This window comes from Apodemus sylvaticus, chromosome 18, assembly GCF_947179515.1.
Source record: "Apodemus sylvaticus chromosome 18, mApoSyl1.1, whole genome shotgun sequence".
Classification (NCBI taxonomy): Eukaryota; Metazoa; Chordata; class Mammalia; order Rodentia; family Muridae; genus Apodemus; species Apodemus sylvaticus.
The window spans coordinates 22642258-22658262 of NC_067489.1; the positions used below are offsets into that span (position 1 = coordinate 22642258).

General features: G+C 47.0%; 1 protein-coding gene across 5 annotated transcripts in view; it reads right to left on the minus strand.

Moving 5' to 3' along the window:
- Tacc1 (transforming acidic coiled-coil containing protein 1) overlaps positions 1–16005 on the minus strand; it is an 84064-nt gene that overhangs the window by 41433 nt on the left and 26626 nt on the right. For 2 of the 5 annotated variants that reach the window (XM_052162421.1, XM_052162419.1), the window contains exon 2: positions 5810–5925. The exons of 1 other annotated variant lie outside the window; for it this stretch is intronic. Coding sequence is in view for 3 of the 4 variants with exons in the window: in XM_052162419.1 (XP_052018379.1) it covers positions 5810–5925 (116 nt within the window). In the remaining variant the exon portion in view is untranslated. Of the gene's footprint in view, positions 1–5809; positions 5926–6849; positions 7366–16005 lie in introns of those variants that run through there. 2 more of the 5 variants (XM_052162420.1, XM_052162423.1) reach the window with 2 other exon arrangements.

Below are 16005 nucleotides of genomic sequence, written 5' to 3' on the forward strand. Positions count from 1 at the left end.
ACCATTCTCCAGCCCCCAAATTAGTAGTTTTAGTGGATGCCCAGGTAGAGGAGAAGTGCAACCCGGGGATGAGTTTAACCCTTAGGATACTTCTGAAGAAGGCCTTGCCTTTGCTACATCTAAAAAGTGACTTGAAAGTTCCTAAAATCTTCCCTTTGCACAGGCAGGGATAGTTCCTCTGTCCTAGTGTTCTTTATCAAAGAACGGAAGTACTTCCTCCCAGCTCATTACTTTGAGACAGCAATCCTGACTCTATTAGGGGAAGGAAAAAACAAAAGGAAATGTAGCATGCTGCTTGAGGTTTTAAGCTTTAAACATCATGCCGGAATCACATTAAAAAACTGAATTAAGCTGTAAAAGAGCCACTCACACAAAAAATAAAAATAAAAAGCACTAACCTGGGGCACAATACAAGTTTAAACTGTTAAACTAGGTAATATTTAATATCCTTATTTAGTCTCCTTGTTTTTAGGAAATTCGAATAAAGCAGTCCCCTGTTGTGGGCAAAGAAATATTCAAGTAAATCCTGAGGAAAACACACTTGTAGATTTGAATGGACCACGTCAGTATGTGATGAATGAAAAATATTTGTATATTTGCTTATCAATAGGCTCAGAACTTTAGAATAAAAAGTCTGGGGCTCAGATTTCAGCAAGCTCTGTGTTCCAAATTTTAAACACATAAATATAATCCATATATAATTCCAATAAATACACCATATCGATAGGCTCAAACTCAGCCTCCAATGTGTTACTAGGATTACTGAATAAGAACAAGTTAAAAGTCTATGCTGGTGATGGCAGAGACGGCCCAGTGGTTAAGAGTCGCACCGTTCGTGCAGAGTCCACCACCACATGTAACGCAGCTCCAAGGCTCTGGCTTCCCTGGGCAACTGAGCATCCCAGCCGTGCTCAAACCCACAGACACAGAATCAAAAACTAAGATCAGTTTTTAAATGGCTATGTTTGTACTTGTATTAGATGATTCTGTTCTCGGTGCTTTCTTATTTCTCTTTCTCTCTCTCTCTCTCTTGCAACTCTCTGGCCCTCTTAGTGAACATCATTTAAGATTCAAGTGCGCTGTCTGCAAAGGAGACAAGCAGTCAGACCCAACCTTTCCCCCTTAAGGAAGCCTTTCCTAACCACAAGGGCCCACACAGGAGGAACTTGTTATACAGCCTCCTTTGTTAACCGTGGTCCCTAGTTACTCTCTGAAAGTGGTATAGGCACACAGAGGTTAACAAGACTCTCCTGCCCCAAGGACAACATGCTACCAAGGTGCAAAAGCAGGCCCAGGGAGACCTCCGCACACAGGCGTGGCTGTATCCCCAAACACCATTAGTTATGAGCCCTGATGTGCGAATTTCACATCTTTTTTTTAAGACTATAATTTTTTTCAACCACTACACTTTGGGGTGAAATTCCCTTTTGCTTTTCACTGCCTGGACCTGCATTTGTAGACCAGGCTGGCCTTGAACTCGGAGATCTGCCTGCCTCTGCCTCCTAAGTGTATGTGTGTATGTATATATATATATATATATATATATATATATACACACACATACACACACAACACACACACACACACACACACACACATATATATATATGTCCTGATTTGGCCTTGAGCATGGTTTGGTATTTCTGAATCTAAATACCAAAATTATATCAATGAATAATTCTGTATTCCTCATGTGAACATCTGCAATAAGTATCAGTAGGTAAACTCCATTGCTATTCCAGGCTGCAATAGTAAGTCTCTGAAATACCTATGTATTCTATTTTGTTTGTTTTTTGTTTTTTGTTTTTTTTGAGTCAGGGTTTCTCTGTATAGCCCTGGCTGTCCACTAAACACACACACACAATGGCATGGGTCCCTCTTGCCCACAGTAATGATAATAGTGATTTTTTTTTTTTTTTTTTTTTTTTTTGGTTTTTCAAGACAGGGTTTCTGTTCAGCCCTGGCTGTCCTGGAACTCACTCTGTAGACCAGGCTGGCCTCGAACTCAGAAATCCGCCTGCCTCTGCCTCCTAAGTGCTGGGATTATAGGCGTGCGCCACCACTGCCTGGTACAGTGGTGGAAAATGGTACAGTAAAAAATGGCTGGGTATGGTGGCATTCCCAGGCAGAGGCAGCAGGATCTCTGTGAGTCTGAGGCCAAGCGTGGCTACATATCTAGCTCAGACTAACACAGTGAGACCCTGTCTCAAGCATAGGTGAATCCAGCTTAAGACCCTTTGTTGAGAAAAACGGACAGCAAACACAGAGCCGCTGGCTGGAACTCTACAGCCGCTGGCTTGGTATTTTCCAGAAATATTTCCAGCTTAGTTTGAATTTATTATATATTCAGAAGCCAACATTTTTCCTGTGGCTTTTAAAAAAAAACAAAAACCACAACCTTCTATTTAATTCCTGGCACATAACTTTCTTAAGAGGACTCATTACAAAATTTCTAAGTTCTTAAAAACAGTTCTAATAAAAAGCAAAACTACATTTTCCTCTAAATTTAAACAATTTGGGGCCGGGTGGTGGTGGTACATGCCTTTAATTCCAACACTTGGGAGGCAGAGGCAGGCGGATTTCTGAGTTCGAGGCCAGCTTGGTCTACAGAGTGAGTTCCAGGATAGCCAGGGCTATACAGAGAAACCCTGTCTGAAAACAAAATAAAATAAAACAAACAAACAAACAAACAAACAATTAGGAAGTAGGTGACAGAACAAGAGTGTGGCACTAGCCTACATGTGTCCCATTAGGTGACCAGGCATAAGGAAGTGGAGATCACAAGTCTCATGAAGACGGCCCCGCCCAATTTGTATGCGCTGTCTAACCAAGTCGTGGAACCACAGAAAGTCAAACTGAAACATCCAGTTCAAGAAATTAAAGCCCCACCCAGAACTGACTTCAGAATCTTTGTTCAGTGAAACCATCTCCAGCCGGACCTGAGCTCTAGTTGTAGTCTCGAGACTACTTGGTATCTGTGACAACACAATTCACACGATGGCCTACCTCCACGAGGGCCTTAAAAGGCCAGACACTAACCAGACTGAGGAGTCATCCCACTGTCTGGAGACCTTAACCTGAGCGATCTTATAATACGCAGGACCGGTCCCCAGACTATACACCACCGGTCTCCTTCCCTAAAGTCACACTCTACAGCATGACCTACCCTGGAGAACTTTCCTGACTCTCTAAAAGGAAAACATTTACACTGAATGAGAGACTATGAGAGCCACAGAAACAAGAAGGACCAAACAACTGAGTGTCTGTAGCTGAGGCTGTGGCAGGGTAGGAGGCCTAGGCCAATCCGGGCCTCTATTCATTTAGTGAGCAATCTGGCAGATGAATTTGCCTAGCAGTCTGACAGAATATTGAGGAAAGCAAGCTGAGGGCGATTCAAAGAGGCTTTCAAACAGCTACTTAACATACATCTTAGGGGCTTAATTGAAATTTGATGGGAAGGCCCACAGAATAGTTCTTTCAGGATTCTAGACCTCCCTCCCAACCTGCCAATCTGGAGAGAAGGAAGGAAAGCGGTGTGGACAGGCAGCATCTTCATTACAGGAAGTACGACTGCACAGCTTGGCCACACGCCCCTCTCCAACCCAACAGGTAACCCAGAAGCAGAGAAGGTACGGCTCCAATCTCAGTACACACTGCATGGAGATCTCAATTTCTAGTAATAAACAAACTGCAAAAAAAAACCCGGATGGTTCCCCAGTAAATCTAGCTTCTCTGTGACTCAACTTACCCAGGCAACCTGCAAAGAACTAAGCTAAGCTATTGGAGCAAGTGGATCTATAAGTTCAGAGCTTGGTCTACACTGCAAGTTCCAGGATAGCCACAGCTATGGAGTTAAAGTCCATGATAATATAATAATAATTATATATAATAATATATGTTAATTATAATATATATAATTATATAAAATAATAGTAATAATAAAGTAAGTCAAATCCTTGTCAGAATGAGTTGAATTGTGTCCCCCCAAAAAGATAGGTCAGAAGTCATAGTTTACCAGAAATGGGGCACTTACTCGGAAGAATGTCTTTGGAGGTTGTAGTGCAGTTAAAATGAGGTCATACTAGATTAGAGTATTGAACTGAATGACCGGTCTCCTCACAGCATGGCCGTATGAAGACAGACACACGGAGAAAACCCACCATGTGCAGCAGCCCAGGGGTGTCAGGCTGCTGCAAGCGGAACAGCAAGGACTGTTAATGACTTGCCCAATTTAGAATGGACTCAGGTCTTTCCTGAGTCTTTTAAGTTTTGTTCAGACCCCCTACAGCTGCTCTCTAGCTCTCTCAGAAAATCAGATCATTATGGTATCACGTGGCCCTTCCTCTCCCCTTGCTGACTTCAGCTGCTATTACCACCAGCAGACCGGGCATTCCACTTGGGCACACTGGCCCCTGGGCCAGCTCCTCCATAACACGTGAGTCTCCACACCCCAGGGCCTCACCGCTTACAGGATGCTTCTTTGCTGAAAGGATTCTCTTCCCAATAATACGCACCAGATTATTACTTCTGCCCTTTTAGGAATCTGTTCAAGTCACCCCTCTCCTGTGCAACCCTTAACTACCAGCATACTAGCCAGGCCCATAGGCCAGGCCCCTCCACCCCAGTTGGTCTCCACAGTACTTAACAGAACCCAACAGATATTTTGCTTTTAACCCTTAAAAGGTTCAGTTCTGTAGTGGTTTGTATATGCTTGGCCCAGGGAGTGGCACTCTTAGGAGATGTGGCCTTGTTGAAAGTGTGTCACTGTGGGGAGGGCTTTGAGACCCTCCTCCTAGCCATGTGGAAGCCAGTCTTCTAGCAGCCTTCAGATGAAGATGTAGACCTCTCAGCTCCTCCTGCACCATGTCTGCCTGGACGCTGCCATGTTCCCACCTTGATGGTAATGGACTGAACCTCTGAGCCCCAATTAAATGTTGTCCCTTATAAGAGTTGCCTTGGTCACGTGTCTCTTCACAGCAGTGGGACCTTGAGTAAGACAAACGTCCCTCCAAAATGCTCCAGTGAGAACAGGACTTCACTGCCTCTATTCATATTCACCGAAGGAACAAATTAATTCCTACTAGGACAAGTGAAGTTTTATTCAAAGCTAGGTGCCAATAAATGGAGTATGATGGTTACAGGCCTGTTATTCCAGAAGTCTGTGGAGGCAGGATCAGTTCAAGGCTAGCCTGGGCTAGCTGAGATCTTGTCATTTAAAAAAAAAAGAGTGTGACAAAAGAAGATTTCCATTAATTTAGTGGGCCAGAGGCATTGAGAATTAAAGGGCAGGTGCTAGAGGCTGGGGGGTGGGGGGAAGGGACAGTATGTGAACCGGATTTTCTTGGTTAGACTGAAGGGCTCCCCGCTGGTCCATTGTGGGAGAGAAAGGCAAGCAATTTTGAAACTGCCTAAGATTCCTAACTCTTACCTATAATTTTGTGTGCAGCCACACCCTTGTAGAAAACAACTAGTCTCTGACATCTTTGAGGCCAAATCTAAAACATAACCAGACCAGTCCTTGCTACATTTTAACTTACTCAGGGTTTAGAAGGAAGTCTAACAGGGGTGGTTGAAAATATAGGTATGATCTCATACTCCAAAGGCACAATCTCTAGTCAGAGAATAAAGCAAGCTTTGGATCATCAAATGATCAAAAATGTTTATGCTACAAAACAGAAAGCAAAGGCCTTTCAAATCAGCAAGGAGTCAGTTCATCCTGTCCGAAGCGGTCCTCAGGGCCCAGCCCTTTTTATTTCCTTTTTTTTTCTTAAGTTAAAACCAAAGAGGTAGAAAACTCAAGTTTTGTTACCTTGGGGTTTGGCCTCGGGTTCCGCCAATGCCGGTGATGAATCACAAGACTCCTTGAGAGGCGATCTGCTCGGAGTTTCAGCTTCAGGAGTCTCAAAATTACCTTCAGAATCCGAGCTGCCAAGGGGGAAAAACGAGGCATTACCACAGTCAACGGTATTTCCAACTGCCTTTAAAATGTACTTAGCCACCAAAGCGCAGGTACAGCGCCGCTAACTTTACAGCCAACCAATCCTCAACCCAGCCTGAGAAAGGCCGCAGCATTTTCAGCGATGCATTCCTACTCCCGGAAATCTCTTTCGTCCTCAAGCTTCTCACCAGGACCACTTGTTTTGTTTTGTTTTGTTTAAGGTCATCTTGCCTTTCACAAGCAGAAAAAGAAAAAGAAAAAAAAAACAGACTTCCCAATCAATTCCTTTCCTAGCCATACCCTTTCAAGGGGCATAAAAATATCGCCCCACCCCCAAACTAAGTCAATTCTAGCTCTACTGCTCTCCTCGGTAGGCCTCTACCTGTCTGAAAGTCCCTGGAGGCTGAAAATGCTGTCACCTGCCTTCCACAATCACACGTGTGACAGCTCAGCAGAGACCCATATTTCTCACCAGCTGCCAGGGGCCTGTCATCACGCGATCCTCTTTTACCCAGGCTGCATTTTAGGACACTGCGGGGCCAAGAAGGGCGGAGGAGCGATTTCTTGCCCACAAGGGAACCGCTCCAAATCCCACCTGGCCTTATCAACTGAAGTGTCACTATCCGGCATGGCTGCGTCGGAACCGGGGTGTCGACGCTTAAGAGAAAGCCACCCAGGCAAACCGGGATGCGGACACTGCGGATTCAGGGCTGGGTTCAGAGAGCTCACAGCGAAGACAGGGGAGGAAAAGCACACGGGCAGACAGAACATCCCGAACTTTCGGGTACACAGCGGGGACCCGGTTGCGGGCAGGACTCAGCAGAGCCGGGAACACGGTTGCGCGCACACAGCATGACCGCGGTGGGAGGATGGCGCGCGCCTGCATCTCGGCTGGGATGCGGTGTACTTGCCTGAAACTCAGGGATTTGGTCTCGGCTTGCGAGTCCTCTTCCTCCTCGGGGTCGCCTTCGGGACCACCGGCTTCGTCCTCTCCCGCGCCCGAACCGCGCACCGCGGACCACGTCCACTTGGCCCACTGCACGGGCGACAGGATCTGCCAGGGACTGAACGCCATGAGCGCGGCTGCCGCCCCTGCGGTGGGGGAACGGCGGCGTCTTCCTTCAAAATGGAGGGGCCTTGACAGGCGCCGGCAACGTCGCCGGCGACCCGCGGATGTGGCTCAACGAGCGCCGTCGGGCCGGGCGCAGCGCTTCCTCCCACGGCCCCGCAGCGCCGCTCGCCCCCGCTCCTAGGGGCCGCCGCGCCGAAGCTCGCCCCCGCGCGCGCCCGCTCGCTCGCTCGCTCGCTCGCTCTCCTCTTCCTCCCCCAGCCCTGCTCGGCGCCGCTGGGCTCTGGGGTCCGCTCCCGCCTGGAGCAGCTTCGGCCGCCGCGGAGCCGCGCCCCTGGAGCCGCCCCCTCGGACCGAACTACTGGCGCGGCGCGCGGGGGGCGGCCGCTTGGAAGCGCGCTCCCCCACCCCGCCGCGCTGGTCGCGCCCGGCCTTGAGCAGGGGCCGCTCGACCGCGCTCGCCCTCCCCGCGGGACCCGCGCCTGCAGCGCGCTGCTTGCGCGCCGCCGACGTCCATTTCCGAGCGTGTGCGCGCCGCGGCGCCGATCCTCTTCCCCCTTTTATCTGTGCTTCCTGCCGCTAGGACTTAATGGCGTGGCAGACGCTGCACCGCACAGAAGTTAAGCCCCTTATTTTAAAAAAAGGAAAAAAGAAAAAACCTCGGAACCTCTGTAGAGTGTTGTACCGGCTGCTTGACACTCGTCATCTCCATCCTTGTTACTCCCAGGATTTGTAAGGCTCCCAGGCAAGACAAGAATTGAAGATGCCTTGCCCTTACCAGACCACACTCATGGGGGCTCCGGAGTGCCCTGACATAGGATAGATGAAAAATTGCCCCCTGACAAGGTAGCCTGAGCGGTTTCCTGTTGTCCTCTCTTTTTCATAACTTCAAGCATTTTTCAGATAATTCCTGGGTCCTTGTTTTCTGATGTTGTTCGCCTCTTCAGTACAGAGCCAGCAAGGCCTGGTGACTACAGTCTTCAGAATAAGGCTTTTATCTTTGAAGGTGAAGAGAAGAATTTTTTTTCCTTTTATCTTTGAGGGATTCCACTAAGAGACTGCTCCAGACCCTCTCTCCCATTGAATTCATTTCTTCCAAAGCCAAGTTTGAGACTATAGTTCATCAGTGTTTCCCATAGTACTGACATTTCTCAGAGTCTCAGAATTTGTGATATGACTACAATTCCCACAGAGAGTGTGCCTCCAAAATTCAGGACAAGGTCAGGCTAAAATTTGCAGGATCTCTCCTGAAAGGAGTTGGCACCCCACATGCACTGCAGATGAATCACAAATGTCTTATACATTCCGTAACAAAGACTAGCAAACCTGTAAGATAAAGCTTGGCAGGTATCCTACCATAATAATAATTTAAAAAAAAAAAAAACATTAGGAAAATGCTTTAGAGCCCATTACTGCTTCTGGCCCGAGATAAGCGCGACTGCCAAGAGTGTTGACTTTTTTAAAAATTTGAGCAGAAGTCATTTTGTTTTAAGTCTATAAGAAATATGCCAACACTATCGTTTGGGTTTATGTCGTTTTGGGTTTAAGTCTTCAGATTAGAAATCCCTTAGATTTCCTGGATTTGACACAAGTATCTGTAGCTTGAAAACAGTACCTGCGTAAGTCAGTTACCTGGTCTTGATAATTCTTCCTCCTCAAGAATACTACCCTCGGGCTAGAGAGATGGCTCAGTGGCTAAGAACACTGACTGCTCTTCCAGAGGCCTGAGTTCAAATCCCAGCAACCACATGGTGGCTCACAACCATCTGTAATGAGATTTGACACCCTCTTCTGGTGTGTCTGAAGTCAGCTACAGTGTACTTAAATAAATCTAAAAAAAAAAAAAAAAAAAAAAAAAAAAGAATGAAAGAAAAAAGAAAAGAATGCTACCCTCTTTTCCCTCCTCTCAATCCTTGGTGTGCCTTACTAACCTGCACTCCCTAACTAGTGAGAACTACAGTTTCTGTCTGTCCCTCAGGGCTTTCTCTGCCTGGTTAATCCTGTTTCCCAAGGCCCCATCAGCAGAAACCCAGATATAACCTTGATATGCCCAAGAACACCTAAGAGATGGTAAAAACACAAATCCACACTGGGGACACACTGCAGAGGGAGCGGCTCCTCCGGCAGGCCTCCGGGCCCTGAATTCCATCCCTAGCCCAGAAACAAGAAAAAGGGAGGTAGAGGGACAGTGGCGTCTAGACAGTCTAATAAGGGCCTTGAGGGACTGTCAAAGGGCAAACTTGGCAAACAATACTTAACTTATGTCAACCACGGCACTTAATTCCAGAACTCTCTGTCTTTGCCTACAGAGCTTTCGGTGTTCCTGAAATACACCTCTTCTCCCATCTGAACCCCAAGTTCCCCCAAAGACCCCTGGCGTTGGCTGACCAAGCCTCTCGCATCACTCAGTTCTGTCACTACTGTGGGAAACCGACCAACCGCTTTCTCTACACTTTCTACCCCATTTATACCTGAATATCCATATGGACCTTACTGCTGCACTTAGCTCTAAACATGAAAGGCACTTCCTTAGTAATGACAACCAGGACAACAAACAGACATAAGCCAAGACTGTCTCCAGATAGAAAGTCACCCTACACTCAGCACAGCACGGGCAACACGTTTATTCACATATATACCCATTCTACTTTTGGACCATAAAATTTCAAAGGCCAGAGACCAGGTTGCATTTATAATTTTTTGCTTCCTCAGAGACCTTGGACGAGAGCACACACTCAATCGGCATTCAATACATTATAAAAATGAACATACCAGTTTCCATTTGTCTCTCCAGGTTGGCTAAGCTCCTGGGGAAACCGAGTCTTGAAGGAGCTAAAAACAGAACCTGCTCCAGGGACGGCCTGGAGGAATACAGACTGACTCCAGGCAGCCGCGGCTTGAGGCAAGAGAAACAGACGCCCAAGTCTCTAAAACACCGATCTTGCACAAGTCTTGGACTTAGAGTAAACAGTAACAAAGTCTCTCATTCCGTGGCCTTCACCGACTGTTACAGAAGTCCAGTTGTCCACTCCCCTACAATTCTGAAAACAGCAGACCATGACATCGCTGTTATCCTTGGCTTCACTGAGCAGAATGCAAATATCTAGCTAAGTAGCCACCCGAACCCTAGTTATTTTGGAAATGATCTTGAGCTGAGAAACGGCCTGTTTTCTTTTCCACTGCTTCTGGCCCTTCTCGGAGGTTCTGGACTAATATAACATGAAAACCTAAAATATGACTCCCTGTAGATGTAGCTCTGTGTGTATAACAGGTACTTCAGCATGAGCGAGGGAGGCTCTCGGTTCAATTCCTGCAAACAAAACTAAAAAAAAAAAAAAAAAAAAAAAAAATCCTCTATTGGAGCATCCCCAAAATGGTGGCCAGACCAAACAGACCAAAGTGTTTTGCAGTGAATAGAAGCTACAGAAGTGTCTGTATAATGGGTCACTTTGGTAAATAAATGGAGTAGGGGCTGGAGAGATGGCTCAGCAGTTAAAAGCACTAATTGATGTTAGGTTGCATGGGACCCAGCTTGAGTTCCTGCCACCTATAAGACAACTTACAACCCTTCTGAACCCTAGTTTTAGGGCTCTACTGGCCTACAAGGTACCAAGCATGCGCTCGAGGTATATATACATACATACAGGCAAAGCAGACATACAATGAAATAAATAAATAAAAATAAACGTAGTAATCAATTCTGACTGCCTAAGACTCTGCTGGTCCTAATTCTTTTAATTCCCCTAAGCCTCAGCATGCCTCAACCTGGTACTTCAGTCTTTGTTCTAGAATCTAGATTTAGCAGGGATTCCTGCAGGTTCGGTTTAGTGAGAGTCTCCACCCTCAATAGCAAGAATCTTGTCAAGTAGGTTTAACCGGAATCATCCTGTGCCCCCAGAACTTCCTCTTAGCAATTTTTCATTCACAGACAAGCACAGCCCCCCTCAGCGCAGATCCCTACCTATCAATACTTACCTCGTCTTTGTATTTGGAGTTAAACCAGATCTTTCTCCACTTTTACAAAATCCTAGCAGAGTTGTGTCCCTCCCCCCTTCATGACCCCAGACAGGGTTCCTTTGTATAATACCCCTGGCTATCCTGGAACTCACTTTGTAGACCAGGCTGGCCTTGAACTCAAAGAGATCCTCCTGTCTCTGTTGGAGGCACCATACCTGGCTCAGAGTCAGCCCTTCTTAAATGACATCTTCCTTATTTAATAAAAATCCTGACAGATCTTCTTTTAACAAGCAAACTATTATTTAGTAGCATAGCCACTGTGCGACTGTCTATGAGGACAAGGTCAGAGAAGAGAGGTGGGCCTCTCTGTGGTCATCTTTTCCACATGCATAGACCTTCGTAGAACTTGCTCCTGGTCCTTGGGAGCAAACCTAAGTGTCTACTCTTTATCAGAGGGCAAAGCTGGGAGCTCTAGCAGGCCCTGTTGCCCATCTTCTGTGCAACACCCAAATTTTGGATTCTATAAGAAATCTTTCAATACCAATGACTGTTCTCCCTCAAGTAAACAGTTGAAATCTGGTGCCGCTGAAGGCCCAATCAACCTGAACCGGCAAAGAGGAGTACTCACACTTTGAAGCAAGGAAGTCGTGACTCCATTTAGAAAGACCATAGATCATTCTGGCATCAACCTGGAGGCTTGGATTAAAGGGAGTCAAGACTGGGAGACCCAAGAAATTGTATATTCTCTGCCCCAAAGCCGCCTGGGAAGATAATAGCTTCTCTCACAGAAGCAAGATTCAAATCAGTGGTCCCTTTGTTCTTTCACTCCACTTGTCCAGGAAGTTATCAGAGTGTAACTAACCCCAGCGCCCCGTGAACATGATTGCGGGAGAAAGAACAGAAAGTCCAGGCTGCTTTTAAAACAACAGCAGAAAGCAAACACACGTTGTGGCCACCCCTGGGCACAAGAAGGCTTTTGCCTGAGATGCCGTGAGTGGGCAAGAGCTAGGGGGGGATGGCAGAACAGGGGGATCCCCAGAGCTCCTGAGCAGCCAGCCAGCTTAGCTAAGTCAGTGAGACCCAGATGCAGTCAGAGACCCTGCCTCAGAGAGGAAAAGAAAATGTGATGGAGGGGGATATTGGATCTGGGCCTCTGGCCTTTGCACAGATGTACAAATATGTGCAGGTGAATCTACACACATCTGCACACACCCACAGGAACATGTATTGGAGAGAGGGAGAGGAAGAGACAGGAAGAGACAGAGAGACAGAGACAGGGAGAGACAGAGAGACAGGGAGAGACCGAGAGGGAGAGACAAGACGGAGACAGAGGGAGAGACAGAGACAGAGGGAGAGACAGAGACAGAGGGAGAGACAGAGACACGGGGAGAAGGAGAGGGAGAGGAATTATGAACCATGTCTCAGTTAGAGTTCCTATAGCTGTGAAGAAACACCATGCTCAAAACAACCTGGGGAGGAAGGAATTTATTCGCTTTACACTTCCACACCATTGTTCATCATCAAAAGAAGCCAGGACAGGAACTCAAGCAGGGCAGGAACCTGGAGGCTAGAAGGATGCTGGTTACTGGCTTGTTCCTGAGAGTTTGCTCAGCCTCCTTTCTTATAGAACCAGGACCACTGGCCCAGGGATGGCCCCATCTGTTATGCATCAGCGCCCCCCCCCATCAATTACTAATTAAGAAAATGCCCTACAGGCTGGCCTACGGTCAGATGTTCTAGAGGCCTGTTCTGAATTGAGGCTCCCTCCTCTCTGATGACTCTAGCTTGTGTCAAGTGGACAGAAAACCAGCCAGTGCAAGATATTTATGCTAAAATAGGCAGATCTTTATCCTTTGCATCAGTAGAAAGCTCTGGAAAGGAGCCTATAAGACGTAAGCATTATCATACGACCAAGACATTACAACATAGAAAAGGATGGTTGCGTAATAGAATCTTGGAGGATATTGATTAGCAATGGAAAAGATCAGCATAAACTCTTACTCGGAGTATGTATCAAAAGAAATTCCAGATGGATTCGATGGCTAAATAATAAAAAATCAAGCCATGGGGAGAGAGCAGTCTAGAAGCAACAGAATCTGTCAGCGCTCCGTAGGAAGGGTGCCAGTCCAAGTTGAAAGTAATTAATGAAACCACAGACAAAATCAAAGCCGGGATTTATTGGGCTACATATGTAAAGTGTGGCTTGTAAATGTGTGTCTTCAAATCAAAAGGCAAACAACAGGCTGGGCAACACCAAGGCTACTCTGGAAAATCTGGGAGTTCACACAAACCTCAACAGGAAACCTAACGGCTCCAACAAACGGAACAATTGGGTTTTGGGGTTTTTTTTTGGGGGGGGTTGTTGGTTTTTGTTTTTTTTTTTTTTTTTTTTTTTTGGTTTTCAAGCCAGGGTTTCTCTGTATAGCCCCTGGAACTCACTCTGTAGACCAGGCTGGCCTCAAACTCAGAAATCCACCTGCCTCTGCCTCCCAAGTGCTGGGATTAAAGGCGTGCGCCACCACTGCGGGGCCAAACAGAACAATTGTAACTGCTTACTGAGGGTCACACAACTGCCAAGCACTTGACCTGAACTATCAGATTGGATCCTACCCTCTCAACCCACAGTTTAAAGAGGCAAGCCTTGTCACAGATCTTCTTGCTTGCTTGGTTAGCTGTGTAGTGCTAGAGAGTGAATCTAACCCAGGACAGAACCTGTGTGTGTCAAAGCATCTTTTATTCTCCTGTTTTATTTGTTGCCTCTGAGTCTTACTGCCTCCATGTGCTAACCTAGACCTAGTCCTGGAAGCTTCTGGCCACCGTACAATGTTATCTAGGCCCAGAATGTTTTCAGCCTCTGAAACTTGCTGCTGAATAAGCTCACACACTCACACCACACACTCACACACACACACACAGAGACACACACACACATTTCGTTTATGTGAGTACCCTGTAGCTGTCTTCAGACACACCACAAGTGGGCATCTGATCCCATTATAGATGGCTGTGAGCCACTATGTGCACACCCTGTGCACATACATATATGCAAGCAAATCATTCATACATATTAAATAAAATGAATCTTTGAAAAGTTGATTCCCATCTCTGTAAGTGAAAGGCTACAATATGCACCAATATTACAGTCATACTTAAGCATTATTATGGCTTTTGTAAAAGAAGAGAAGCTAAAAACCTGAGATAAAAGTTCAATTGGCTACTACCCTTTCAACTTCCAGAGCAGGGGCTTCAAAAGAACCGGAAGTGTGGCCAGGATCAATCCAGGCATAGTGTGTCAGACTGACTAAACTCTAATTTTCAGCCAAGCCTGGTGGATTTCTATCTGGAATCCCAGCACTTGGAAGGCTGAGGCAGGAGGATTCCCATGAGCATGAGGTCAGCCTGGGTCCCATAGTGAATTCCAAGACAGTCTGGGCTACAGTAGAAAAATCCAATAAATAAATAAACATTAAAAAGTTTTATTTTCGCCGGGCGCACGCCTTTAATCCCAGCATTTGGCAGAGGCAGGCGAATTTCTGAGTTCGAGGCCAGCCTGGTCTACAGAGTGAGTTCCAGGACAGCCAGGGCTACACAGAGAAACCCTGTTTCAAAAAAACCAAAATAAATAAATAAATAAATAAAAGTTTTATTTTCGGGCTGGAGAGATGACTCAGCGGTTAAGAACACCTTTTGTTCCTCCAGAGTTCCTGAGTTCAATTCCCAGCAACCACATGACGGCTCACAACCATCTGTCATGGGGTCTGACACCCTCTTCTGGTATGTCTGAAGACAGCTACAGTGCACTTATATATAATAAATAAAGTTCAAATAAAAAAAAGGAGATATTTGTGGCTCCTGAGTGGACCAGCTGGCTTCAAGTCAGTAAGTGAAAAATATAGATTTATTGAGGGAAGGAGGATTATGCTGACCTCCTCTGTCTTCTCGGAGGAAATAAAAATGTTAGCTGCTCGAAACTCGCTAAAACTGTCAAAAGACATCTCCTCCACAGACCGTGAAGCACAACCCCCCACTCCCCACTTCCATACCAACCGTAAGCACGCACATGCAAGTTTAATTGTAACCAAAAGGAGGACATCAGCGTTTGTGTCTTGCGCATGCTTATTTTGCAGCTCCAGAAAACCCACCAGGCCTCGGCCCCAACATGGATAATAACCCTTGTACAGCCAGCCAAAGTTTTCCGCAGCAGCTGAATGTGACCTGTGACTCAGCTCTGACTAGCGGGACCATGCCTCGGTCCTGGCTAGGTTTTTGCCAACCAGATGTGATAGAGAGTCATCTAGGAAGAAAGAAGTCAAGTGAAAACTGACTCCATCAGATGGGCCTGTAGACGGCGCTTTGGCTCATCTTCTTGATTGACAACTAATGTGGGAGAGCCCAGCCCACAGTGGCAGGGGGCCCTGGGTTGTACATAGAAGCAAAGGGAGCGAGCCACGGGGAGCGAGCCATGGGGGGGTGGGGGGGGAGCGAGCCACCGGGAGCGAGCCAAGGGGTGGGAGCGAGCGGGGGGGGGGGGGGAGCGAGCCAGGGGAGGGAGCGAGCCACGGGGGGGGGGGGGGGGGGGGCGGGGTGAGCGAGCCACGGGGAGAAAGCCAATAATCAGTATTCCTCTATGGCTTCTGCTTCAGTTCGGACTCCAGTTCCTGCTTTAACTCCCTGCCCTGACTTGCCTCAGGGATGGACCGGGACCTGTAAGCCATATAAACCTTTTTCTCTCCAAGTTGTTTTTGGTGAGACTTTTATTGCAGCGACAGAGACCTAATACACACAGCCTTTAAGAAGAAACCATCTCTTCAGGGCATGGTGGCAGCACAGCTGTAATCCCAGTCCTCAGGAGGCAGAGATGGGTGGATCTCACAGTTTGAGGCCCAGCCTGGTCTACAGAGTGTGTTCCAGGATAGCGGGGGGGGGGGGGGGGGGGGGGGAGGGGGGGCTACACAGAGAGACCCTATCTTGAAGAGGGGAGAAGGAGAGAGAGAGAGAGACAGAGACAGAGAATGAGAGAATCTCTCTGACTGTCTTCTGC